Raw genomic sequence first — 12,881 nt, forward strand, 5'->3', positions numbered from 1 at the left:
CATTTTCTGATGGTTCTTTTTTGTGAAGTGGAATTTTTCCAAGGATTGTGAGTGATTGAAGGTCACAACGAATATACAGTGGGTACGGAAAGTATTCAGACCCCCTTAAATGTTTCACTCTTTGTTATATTGCAGCCATTTGTTAAATTGCTAAAGTTGCTAAAATGTTCCTCAATGTACACACAGCACCCCATATTGACAGAAAAACACAGAATTGTTGAAATTTTTGCAGATTTAAAAAAGAAAAAAAAAAGAAAAACTGAAATATCACATGGTCCTAAGTATTCAGACCCTTTGCTCAATATTTAGTAGAAGCACTCTTTTGATCTAATACAGCCATGAGTCTTTTTGGGAAAGATGCAACAAGTTTCTCACCTGGATTTTGGGGTTCCTCTGCCATTCCTCCTTGCAGATCCTCTCCAGTTCTGTCAGGTTGGATGGTAAACGTTGGTGGACAGCCATTTTTAGGTCTCTCCAGAGATGCTCAGTAGGGTTTAAGTCAGGGCTCTGGCTGGGTCACGGAGTTGTTGTGAAGCCACTCCTTCGTTATTTTAGCTGTGTGCTTAGGGTCATTGTCTTGTTGAAAGGTAAACCTTCGGCCCAGTCTGAGGTCCTGAGCACTCTGGAGAAGGTTTTCGTCCCGGATATCCCTGTACTTGGCCGCATTCATCTTTCCCTCAATTGCATACTTCTGTCGAGCCACTCTGCCATAAAGCCCCGACTGGTGGAGGGCTGCAGTGATGGTTGACTTTCTACATCTTTCTCCCATCTCCCAACTGCATCTCTGGAGCTCAGCCACAGTGATCTTTGGGTTCTTCTTTACCTCTCTCACCAAGGCTCTTCTCCCCCCATAGCTCAGTTTGGCCGGACGGCCAGCTCTAGGAAGGGTTCTGGTCGCCCCAAACGTCTTCTATTTAAGGATTATGGAGGCCACTGTGCTCTTAGGAACCTTAAGTGCAGCAGACATTTTTTTTTTGTAAGCGTGGCCAGATCTGTGCCTTGCCACAATTCTGTCTCTGAACTCTTCAGGCAGTTCCTTTGACCTCATGATTCTCATTTGCTCTGACATGCACTGTGAGCTGTAAGGTCTTATATAGACAGGTGTGTGGCTTTCCTAATCAAGTCCAATCAGTATAATCAAACACAGCTGGACTCAGATGAAGGTGTAGAACCATCTCAAGGATGATCAGAAGAAATGGACAGCACCTGAGTTAAATATATGAGTGTCACAGCAAAGGGTCTGAATACTTAGGACCATGTGATATTTCAGTTTTTCTTTTTTAATAAATCTGCAAAAATGTCATCAATTCTGTGTTTTTCTGTCAATATGGGGTGCTGTGTGTAATGAGGAAAAAAAATGAACTTAAATGATTTTAGCAAATGGCTGCAATATAACAAAGAGTGAAACATTTAAGGGGGTCTGAATATTTTCCGTACCCACTGTACTTGATGCATCCTTCAAAACAGGCAGAATGAAGGGCACGGAAGATTCAATCTTGGCTCAAAAATATTTCCCCTGATCTTGATTTTGGAGTTCAGTTAGTTGCTTTCAGTTTGTTCACAGTGATGAAAGGTCAAGATCTACATTGTCCTTCCTTTTTCTTGTCAAAATAAATAAATAAAATAAAATAAAATTGAGGGATGCACATGAGAAAAGAATGTTTTTAAGCTAACAAACTTTCTTGCATGTCAAATTAAATTTCATAAGTGCCAGGTAAAATTTTAAATAAGCATAAACATAATCATTCACATATTACCCAATGATTAAACTTACCCCTTGTCCCAACAGTTTACCCCTATTATAAGCAAAACATTAACAGAGGGTTAGTTCACCCAAAAATGAAAATTCTGTCATTAATTACTCAACCTCATGTCATTCCAAACCTGTGAGAGTTTTCTTCATCTTGGGAACACAAATGAAGATCTTTTGGATGAAATCTGAGTGCTTTCTATAGACAGCTATGCAACTACCACTTTGATGCTTCAAAAAGTTTATAAAGAGATCGTAAAACTAATACTAGATGTATATTCTTCTGAGAACCTAATTGGTTCTCACACGTTTCAAGTAAACAAGCTTGAGCTTCCGTTTACTACAACTGTGTGAGTTGATGAATGTTTATATGTGAACAGGTTCCCAATAGAGTCATATTCCTGACACAAACTACATATACATCTTTACAGACTCATAACAGGTGAGATACTGTACAAAAAGTAATTGGTAACACTTTACAATAAGGTTCATTAGTTAATTACATTAGTTAACATGAACTAATAATGAACTGCACTTATACAGCATTTATTAATCTTTGTTAATGTTCATTTCAACATTTACTAATTATTAAAATCTTGTTAACATTAGTTAATGCACTGTGAACTAACAAACAATGAACAACTGTAAATACAGTAACAAATGTATTGCTCATGATTAGTTAATACATTAACTAATGTTTAACTAATGAACCTTATTGAAAAGTGTTACCAAATCATTGCAATGAACTTGATGGCAATAAACTGTCCACACATTTTCATTTTTCAAAACTGAGTGTTACATAAGGTTATGCCTGATCTGAAAAATCCACAACCACCTATAATCTGTATACTCTGTATATTAATAAAGAAATACATGGGGGAAAATACAATGTAGACAAGAAGGCAGTTGTTTCGTGTGTCGAAATAGCTGACACAGTATGTATTGATTGATGCTCCACAGCAGGGATGTTGAAATCCTTTTACATCAGGGAGCTTGGAGTACAGCCTGTTCACCCCATGGCAGTGTTCTATCATGGTACTGGGGCAATATTGACTTACTGACCATGTGGTCCACAACTCCTACACAGAGGTTAGCACACCTACACAAAACCTGATATAACAAACACTGATGCATTCCCACATTCAGTTTTGAATAGGGTTGATGTTTGTAACAGCCAGAGAAAATGGTAAACAGAAGAAATAATACATTTTCGTCTTTTTTACCCTTTTTTGATGACTACTCATTACAGTGTAATTACAAAAATCAGTTCTGAGTAATATTAATTAGTTTAAGGGTTCAGTTTAGTGTTAGTTGCTTGTAATTATGCATAATTGATTGTTATTGCAATAGTAATTACATGTGACCTGTGTAACAAGGACTCTTTAAAATAAAGTGTTACCTTTTTTTGTTATGAAGGTTCTATGTATCTATTTGTAGGTATACCTACATTGTCAGTGATCACATTATTTAAGTAAAGAGGACTACAGAATACATTTCACTTACAAAAGACCGAGAATTTTTTATTAATTCATTGACAGATGCAATGCATTAGGCCATTACATTTTAAATGAGTTGTTTAAATTTAAAAACATGGCCAAAATGACTTGAGTATGAAGCTTATGCAGACCTAATTTTTGAATAATGGAAAATATCAGACATCAATAGACATGTTTACCCTCACGTGAAAATGCCTTGCCCATGTAATTCCCATGTATTTCAACAATTGTTTCACAAAAATAAAATGAAAGCTCAGAACAATGGGGAGAGCTTTGGTAAGGTCTTTAAATGTCTCCCAGGCCTCCAAATTGCTTGGCACCGCTTTCCTGCCCTCCAGCAGCGATTCTGTTGATGGGAATGATCTTCATGGTGGTCTCCTTCAGAGAATACCAGCGACTGTGCCACGTGGCCCAGATGATGCCGTTGTCATATCCATGCTGTGTGTCCTTCTCTGTGTACTTGCCACCTGTGAAGACAGAAACCATACATCAGCAAAGAGATTCCTGCATGTATAATATTGATGGATTTTGGAAGGCAGACCATCTCCTATGAAGAGGGAAGGGTGTAAGAGTTACCTTGATAGTATTTTCCATTGAGATGAGCAGCATGGCAGCGGTTCATCCACCAGCCGGTCCCTTCCTGCAAGGCACAGTGTTGTGCGAACTTGTCATTGTCTTTGTCAGGTGTACTGAACTGCATGCCATTGTGAGATGTGTAGAATTTGTCACTGGGATCGTCGCCAAAGTCATAACCATCAAAGGCATCACCAGCATCTCCGCCAAAGTAATAAGCGTACGTCAAGCGGTAGAAATCAACTTCCGGTCCAAGTTTGAAAGTGGCGTAGTCGGCATACCTGAGAAAGCAAGACAAATTTGTGACAAACACTCAACTTATTGATTGTTATGCACCTTAATGTTTAGCAGCATGTTTGATCTAACTGAAGAGGTCAGGAAATTTTACTTTGCAAAAATCAATTTTGGTAACAGAGCAAAGTCCTGTTTGACAACTGCAGATAAGGAAAACTCTTGCATGTTGAATTCATGGATAAGTCTTGCTTAGGTTTGACACCAAATGCATTCTTGTAACATAAACCATAGAGCATAGTGCTATTAGTGCTATTAGTGCTAGCATGGGTTTGCATGAACTCCCAAAATGTATATCTTGAATGCAATGTAAGTCAATTTGGAAAAAAGTATCTACCAACTGCGTAAATGAAAAAATAAAGTGATTGTGGAGCTCCACTTGTGATATTCAAACCTAAGTAAGAGTAAGAAAACCAATGGTTTCCAATGGTTAATTACTTTTTGTTGCCTTCCCAATCGACCATCTCTATCCTCAGCACATAAGGCACGCTGGACTGAACCGACAGCAGATGTATCTTCTCATTTCCTAGCCAGAACTCTGTTCTGTCATCTGGTGAGAGGTACCCAAAGCCTTCCTTATACTGAATCCACTTTTTGTTGAAGTCAACGCTGCCATCCCGTCGCTGAAAAACAATTAATTTTGATTGATCAATAAAGTTGTATGCATTTGTAACTGGTCCTACTACATTGAGTGGGATTTGAGTCATTGTCATAAAAAAGGTTGCTAAAGATCTCAGGATCTAAAGTCAGTCTTTTGTGCACCTCTTCAGGCCAGGGGAGTGAAGTTTATCTGAACAAATCTTACTAGCTGGACTCTAGCTTACACTCACCACCCTAAACCTCACTCTCATCTGGGTCACGGCACCAAATGTAACTCGTCCTGTTTGCAACTGTAGTGGGATTCATCCAGCATAGAAGGTTTCTTTTATCTTAGGAATGCACCGATATCAAAATTCTGGCCTACCTATGCAATGATGATTAAAAACTAAATTAATCAATAATTTAAAATGCTACAAGTACATTTAAGCATCACATTATAATGTATAATGTGAAACATTAATTTTGAGATTTGCTAAAAATGTAACAGTTTTAATAAATTATTAGTAAACTCTTTTGAGTGTTAGATGATGGCAAAGATAATCAGTACAATTTAACACATTTAATCACAATTAAATATCCAATAATAATTACAAACATTTTCAATATTCGCCGAAAACTGTTATGGTTTTACACACACACACACACACACACACACACACACACACACACACACACACACACATACATATATATATATATATATATATATATATATATATATATATATATATATCCTTTGTCCCTACATTTCCCTACAGGAAATTGTGTTACTGTGCATTGTCTGTTGTGTTACGTACCCTCTGAAGTACAGTCCATCCACGTCCAAAGCTGTCTATCTCACAGTAGACCAGGAACGCCTCAGGAGCCCTGGCTGGTTTTACATAGTAGAGCCCACTGACCTTACCACCTTTGTTTGCAATGTCTTGACAATCTGGGGAAAAGTATGCATGTATTCAGCTCTCTAATCTTATGTTAAGTAAATTTACCCTGTTGTCATTACTATGTTTATATCTGCTGCTTTTACCTTTGCCTGTGACCGTCTGAATCTCCACAGTGTCTTTGCAGGGCTCTTTGCACAGTTGGTCCAGCTGGAGAGACATCTGCTTTAAATCAGTTATTCGTTTCTCGTTAGCCTGTAGGATTGACTGCAGTTGACTGGGGAGGGGAGATGAATAAACAAATACATTTAATAAGACTATTGATTTAAATAATGACATTTAATAAACTATCAGGACCATATTCAAGAAAAGTGGTATAAAAAAGAAGAAAAATTGCTCACTATATTTGATCTTCCTGAGCGAGAATGCTCTTCTCAAATCGCAGTATATCATCCAGCATGCTTGAAGATTTTTTGATGTATGTATCTGACAAAAGGATTGTTTAACCTCATGAAAATCAAGTGGTTTAAAATTTACTTTAAAAAAAATGCAATTCATTCATACATACAATAATTATTCAATGATAAGAATGTTTTAATTTCTGTATTAAAATTAATTTTTATATATTTTGACAGGAGTAATGTCAAAAATGTCATGGTGGTACAACTGTCCTGATATTATAATGAAGAAAAATAAAAGCCCCATTAACAAAATTACTGCACAGAACAATTTTTAATTATTCTATAATTGTCTGATTAATGCTTTTAACAAATTGTTTCCCTTTTTAATTAAAAAAAAAGTCCTGTTGTGTGACCAATTCATGTGGCCCAACTTTAAAATTATATTCATATTTTTTTTTATCAGATTTTTAAAAATTATGTCTATAAATAAATAACCCATTATATTTACTTTTTTAAATAATAAAATACAGACGCATGTATTCAATGTGTAAGAAAAATATGTTATTACTTGGTGCTTACACCACATGAATGACAATTTTCATGACATTCAGGGTTCTTATCTGTTATTCCAAATAACAGAAACATCTATAAAGCTCACCCAAGACAACTCTAACCTCTGGACACATTTTTTTGCATTTTTTTCAATCCATATTTAATGAAAAATTGTGCTACCTGGTGCTTGTTTTTGTGCTTGTGTTTCTGAGTCTCTCAGGTAGACCACTTTGTCCTGTGCTCCTCTGGTAAGGTTGGCGATCTCCTTCAAATCCTGTTCCATGTCATCCAGCTGTCTGTCTATATCAGGCTGGTACCTCTGTAGGTAATCAGCAACTCCACATGTGGTAGGGCAGTATGTCCCCTGAGGAAGTGAGGACGGAGAGTGACTGTTAAACCACTGACTGTTACAATAAAGCATTTTAGATGCAAGTTTATTACTTAAAACAATCCAGAGCAGACAATCTGTACTTACAAACCCATCGTTTGGTTTACATATATCTTGCGGCGGTGAATAGTCCCCTCTCATTTGCTTAAGGTGAAAAAAAGGAGAAAAGACAATTAGTAAAAAGCATTATAACATATTTGCTATTACAACAATAACAATACAATTTCAGTGCCGCTCACCGCTGACGTTAATGTGGACAGCAGCAGGATGGAAGAAACCACATGCATGAACGAGGCCATGTTGGACCTGCAATCTGTGTGGTGTACTTTTGAGAATGTGAGGGACTGTTGACTGCTGCAGGATATTTATCCGATCAAGGTCCTCCTCAGAGATGAAGATAACAGTCCACTATACAAATAAAAGCTAACACAATCCTTCTCTTACTCACTGTCTGACTCAGAACTGATCGTAAATTTTGCAGAGATTGGTCAACATGTCCATCTTAGTTCTGAATACATGCTATTGTACATAAATGAGCAGAGACAATCGAGACAACTTGTAAGGTTTTCATTACTGGTACCTGAACATTATATCGATCAGGGGTCTTCAACCTTGTTCAGGCTAAGAACATTTTGGTGGTTGTATGTTGTAAAAAAGCCTTGCCCAATATGCATAGGGTACCATATTAATGTATTTATACACTTTTTCATGATGTTGACATTGCAAAGCCATTAAATAATCATTACTGGTGACAGAGTCATATGGTAGATTAGATTAATACTTAAAATAGTTAAATGAGAGGAAAATGAAACATTCAGCTGAACCGAAGCTTATTTAGCTTTATGTTTCTTAAATTATTTTCTTTTCTCACAAGACTAAATAAGTGGTGGACCCCCGGATATACACCCCCTGCAATTAAATTTTGTGCTTTCCAGCACATTTTTTTCCTTATACATAAGCATAATAAACACACACTGTAAAAATAAAATCAGATAATGGTCTGGGTTTTTTTTTTTTTTTTTTTTTTACAGAATTTTTCCTTTTTGTCATTGTACAATGAGATACCTCTTGTTAGATATTTGCTGTAATTTAAAGTTCCAATATTCATTATTATTAATTACAGGTAATTTCTTATATTTTGGTATTACATCAATTTTAATCTGTGTAATCTGTAATTTTAATTAGAGTAATGTTAATGAATAGTTTACAGATTTATTCTGTAAAAATAGGAAAAGAAAAGAAAAGAAAAGAAAAGAAAAGAAAAGAAAAGAAAAGAAAAGAAAAGAAAAGAAAAGAAAAGAAAAGAAAAGAAAAGAAAAGAACTGTAAATTATGTATTGTTATTTTTGGGTTCGGGTCGGGTTCAGGCTTCAAATTTATCAGTACCTGTCGAGCTGGCTCAGGTCGGGTCAAACATTCTCAGGTACGGGCCAGATTCAGGCTTCAATTTAAAGGCTGTACAGAACTCTACTTGTACTCTACTTGTCACTGTACATTTTGTTGCTTCTATTGTTCTAATTTGTAATTTGCTTTGGATAAAATGTAATTGTATAAAATAACAGCAATAATACAGTATAAAGGTATACAGCAATTGCCTTTTCATGTAGATACTTTTGCATATTCTAATTGATGTACTAAGCTTGTATTTCCTATCATTCATGTAACTTGACATACAATGTTTCTGTACTATGACTAATACTGTAAATGTGCAGGTTCCTTTGATTAAAGTTATGTAAACATTTTGTTAATTTTACATAAATTGGCTGTAAATGTTGCTATTTTTATGTATTTGTAAGTACTTAATTTAGAGACAGAACTTAATTTTGTTCAAAGAATCTGTGAGAATTCGTTCTATAAAAATAAAGATTAATACTGTAAATATACAATGTGTTTCTGAATTTTATAAATTATTTCATAGTTATTGAACATGAAAAAAAAAATCAAAAGTAAATTACTGTAGATGAACAGAGCACTTTTATAAAATAATTATAAAATTAAAATCCTTACTGAGATTAACCTTAAAGTTAATTATTTTCTATGTAATTCAGTTTTTTTTCCCATGGATTATAAAGCAATTATCAACAGTAATATACTGTAAATTAATTTATTTTGACTGTGAAGTCTACTCTGTTTTTTTTTGTTGGTTTTTTTTTCCAGTTTTTGCATGTAATTTTGTGAAATGGTAGGAGTGAACTGTGGTAATGTGAGTAGATGTGATCTGCTGTAAGGTAAAGAATCTGTCTGCAAACTTTGCTGCCAGACTTTTTACCATTTTATTTTTTTATTTATTTATTTATTTATTTTACTTTTTTAGTCTTTTTTTTAACTGTGTAGGCATGAACAAGTAAACAAACCAAAAAGACAAACAGATCATTTACTGTGACACCACAGACCCATTGCTACAGCGCTTATGGGTCAGTATGAACATTCTAAGTTAATGATTTGTAACTTTTTTTCTTTTGAGATCAAATGTTCCACAAATCTCTACAGGACATGTATACACCTACGCACAGACACTTTTCCTGACATGAGTCACTGAGGCAAAATGATATCTTTCTTCATTTTACTGGTAGTAAACAAAAAAGGGGTGGGGGGTACAGTGAAAGAGGTCCACCACCTGAGTCACTCATGTACAAAAATAGTCTTTCTTCATTTTTCTGGTTATAACCAAAGCAAAGAATTCAAATGTTTAAATTATTTTTTTTTTTAAAAAGGAAAAAGGTTGAATAATGTGGTATGAATTAATCTTCCATGGTTGCATAATAATATAAACTTTTTAAATATTTTGATGTCTGAATACTAGTAAATTTTAATAACTTTAAATATCAATATTCTTGCTCAATACTTGTCTATGTTTTCAAGGCTACAAACATCTGTACCAAAGGTGATATAGACTATGAACATGTCTTAACCAACTAAACCACTAGGGGATGTTGCAAATCAAAAGTATTACATGGACCTTTTAACCAGAGAAGCAATACACACATCTGCAGCTTTTAGAAACCAATATAGTTGAAGCTACTTAATATACTGAGATGGATGTATACTCAACTGAATGAGTAAATGAGTTGGATTTACTAAGCTAAATTGGGTACATTTTTGTTATTTTTATGTTAATAACACTAATCTTTGTATAATTAAGTTTTTTGAGGTGTTTGTATTTTCTCTTTCTCTCTCTCTCTTTGTGTGTGTGTCATAGTGATATTTTTTGAAAAAGTAAAAATGCAGAAAGTTTTCTGTGATGAGTACAATTAGGTGTAGGTTAGGGGATAGAATATACAGTTTGTACAGTATAAAAATCATTATGTCTATGGAATGTACCAGATTAAACAGATGGGTTTTAATGCCATGTTCAGTTCAGTTATCAGGTGCCCCATGACCTGAGACTGCTAAAGAAAGCTAAAAGTTAGAACATTACAGTCAAGCTGCTAAGGCCCGTTCTGTTATCACTGCACACTTTCTTATTTGAATACTATTCAAATGTTCGAAATATTACAACAACAACCCTCATTATAAAATGGATAGTTCTGGTCCTTTATTATGATTGGCTGAAGCATGTTCAAAGCTGTTATAAAATACTCTATAAACACACCTGTAAACTCATTACGTCAGTATAACTGTTGCTGTTTGTATATTTTATGAAACTTGCCAGGTTTATGTAGTTACCATTTTATAAAAGCAATAAGTCCTCTTAAGGCATGGTTTACAGTGATTTTAGAACAGCAGCCCCTTTTAAAAATGACTATTAATCATGGCTTCATGTGGCTTATTGCTTAATTTGAACACTAGGCTAGGCTAATGCTATTCTTCTTCTAATGTAAGTCCAAAAAAACAGGGTTTCTTTTTTTCTTTTCTTTTCTTTTCTTTTCTTTTCTTTTCTTTTCTTTTCTTTTCTTTTCTTTTCTTTTCTTTTCTTTTCTTTTCTTTTCTTTTCTTTTCTTTAGGCAAATCCCTCCAGTATACAATAAGGTCTAGGGGCCTTCTACCATAATTTGGTTTATAGCACAAAATAATACTTTTTTATTTTAATTATTTATGTATCTATTTATTTGTGGAATACATTTTGGTAGGTTTATAAACAACATGATTGTGAGTAAATGGTGACAGTTTTCATGTGTGAAATATCGCTTTTACCACCATCTTGCTCTCTAGACTGGATTCCTTTATTCAGGAAAATGTAATCAATTACGTCTGAAGCCTAAGTTTATAAAATCTGCATAGCTGGTAAACTTTTGTTTTGTAAGGTCTATATCGCAAATGCATGTTGAGAGGTGCAATGAATGTATTCGACTAACAAAACAAATTTTGTAGTATCCCTGCTTGAGGAGTTTTGTGACAAATGTCCAGCTGCAATTGGAAAAGATTAAAGTATTCTAAACAACAAGTGATAAACAAGATTCAATGAGTCAAGCAAAGGTCAGCTCTGTTTTTCTTCTTTAACTGTGGTAGCAGTGATAGGTATGAAAGAAGTCTGATCTCTGTCTGAAAGGTGATTTAAAGATCTTAATTAAAAAAAAAAAAAAACAGATTTAACACAATCAGCTTTAAGACATAAAGGATCCAGTATAAAATACAAAGTGAGATGCTAATCCACAATAAATCCACAGAGTTGTGCAAAGTAGTACCTGGTGAAATTTTAAAGCTTTATTTACAGCTATGTACCCTATAGCAGGTCAGTTTACTAGAGCAGTGTGTCTAAAGAGAGCTATTTTCTTTACATTTATATTTCTATAAAGATTCACAACAGGCTTTCTTCATTCTGTTTATTTTCTGCTCAGGTGTATCATGAAACTCTGACAAGAATATCATTAAAGTGACCAGGCTGTGACCTGATTTTATGGTGCGAAACCATATTGAATGTGGTAGACAACAGATATAAGGCATGGCTGACCTGAGAGTCAACTTGAGCGTCTGTGAACTTAAACTACTCTGAACTCTGCCTGAACCTCTCTCAAAACCAGATGGAGAGCTGCTTCCATTTCACAAGTCCCAAGAAGCAGCCTGCCAACTCTGTAGTCTCCCAAACAAACGATAAGAAATGTCACCACCATTGCAGCCATCATGGGAGGTCATTGCTGTCTAAACTGTACTGAAATGCACACATAGTCTTAGGTCATTTTGAGGTTATTTAATATATTGCCTGAATTGAACTTCCACCAGTATACATACCACGATGAAATCTGCAAAACTGTCAGGCTTGTCGTTTTATTGGCTTGTATGCAAATGTCATTGTGAGGATAATGGAAAAATGTTCACACAGACTATAAAAATAACTATAAAGATAACTATATTAGCTTCAACACCAATGCACGATTATGTTCTTTTTATTATAAGTGCTTCCCGCAGTGCAGTTAAGTTGCCTGCACTTTAAAGTCTTGAGCGAGATGGATTCTGATTGACTGAGTGTTTTTATCATTCATCAACTGACAAAAATTTACCTGAAACTGAAAGTGAATTCAATGATGTTGTTCCTTTTTGTCGTTATCTTTATGTTTGTGGTTATAGCTCAGCTATTCTAATAAATTTAGATTGATTTTTAAAATGAAACCTTTATTGTTATCGTCCTTGTTGTGAATAGGCCTTAATACAGTGTGGTGTAGAACTAAACATAAGTAGGTCAGCTATACCTCATCAAGACCCAAACAAGCAAATCCTCAGTTCCAAGAATTATATGGTCCGACCATTATAATATTCTTATGTATTTTACAAGGGGCCTTTTACAGAAGTAAAACGGGAGGCGGTGTTAATGCCATGCATCTGTGTTTAACCCTTTAAAGCCTATAGTATCATATTTGATATACAAATTTCAAAGGCCTCTAAAATATCAGTAGTCAAATCTTTGCTGAAAAAAGGTTGTGTAAAAAAAATTTTTGTATCAAATATGATACAGTAGGCTTTAAATCTACTACATGCCTTATGTCATCTGATTGATAGTTTATACTTTTTTTAGGAA

General features: G+C 34.7%; 1 protein-coding gene across 1 annotated transcript; it reads right to left on the bottom strand.

Annotated features, from left to right (window-relative positions):
• Positions 1-3,243: 3,243 nt before the first annotated feature.
• On the bottom strand, positions 3,244-7,325 carry fgg (fibrinogen gamma chain). Its single transcript, XM_048197232.1, has 9 exons — positions 7,169-7,325; positions 7,017-7,073; positions 6,722-6,905; positions 5,990-6,074; positions 5,735-5,865; positions 5,508-5,641; positions 4,549-4,733; positions 3,823-4,100; positions 3,244-3,713 (listed from the first exon to the last, which is right to left on the bottom strand). The coding sequence occupies exons 1-9, from the start codon at positions 7,226-7,228 to the stop codon at positions 3,532-3,534; spliced, it is 1,296 nt and encodes a 431-aa protein (XP_048053189.1). The 5' UTR covers positions 7,229-7,325; the 3' UTR covers positions 3,244-3,531.
• Between the last annotated feature and the right edge of the window lie 5,556 nt (positions 7,326-12,881).

The sequence above is a fragment of the Megalobrama amblycephala genome, linkage group LG7, assembly GCF_018812025.1.
Source record: "Megalobrama amblycephala isolate DHTTF-2021 linkage group LG7, ASM1881202v1, whole genome shotgun sequence".
In the NCBI taxonomy this organism is placed as follows: domain Eukaryota; kingdom Metazoa; phylum Chordata; class Actinopteri; order Cypriniformes; family Xenocyprididae; genus Megalobrama; species Megalobrama amblycephala.

What these genes read in the sequence shown, in the direction of transcription:
- fgg (XM_048197232.1), bottom strand. Translation starts at nt 7,228, where the DNA reads ATGGCCTCGTTCATGCATGTGGTTTCTTCCATCCTGCTGCTGTCCACA. An exon ending in TCAGACGGTCACAGGCAAAG is followed by an intron (nt 5,642 to 5,734) that starts GTAAAAGCAGCA and finishes ACTTTTCCCCAG; the next exon opens with ATTGTCAAGACATTGCAAAC. An exon ending in GATGGACTGTACTTCAGAGG is followed by an intron (nt 4,734 to 5,507) that starts GTACGTAACACA and finishes ATTGTTTTTCAG; the next exon opens with CGACGGGATGGCAGCGTTGA.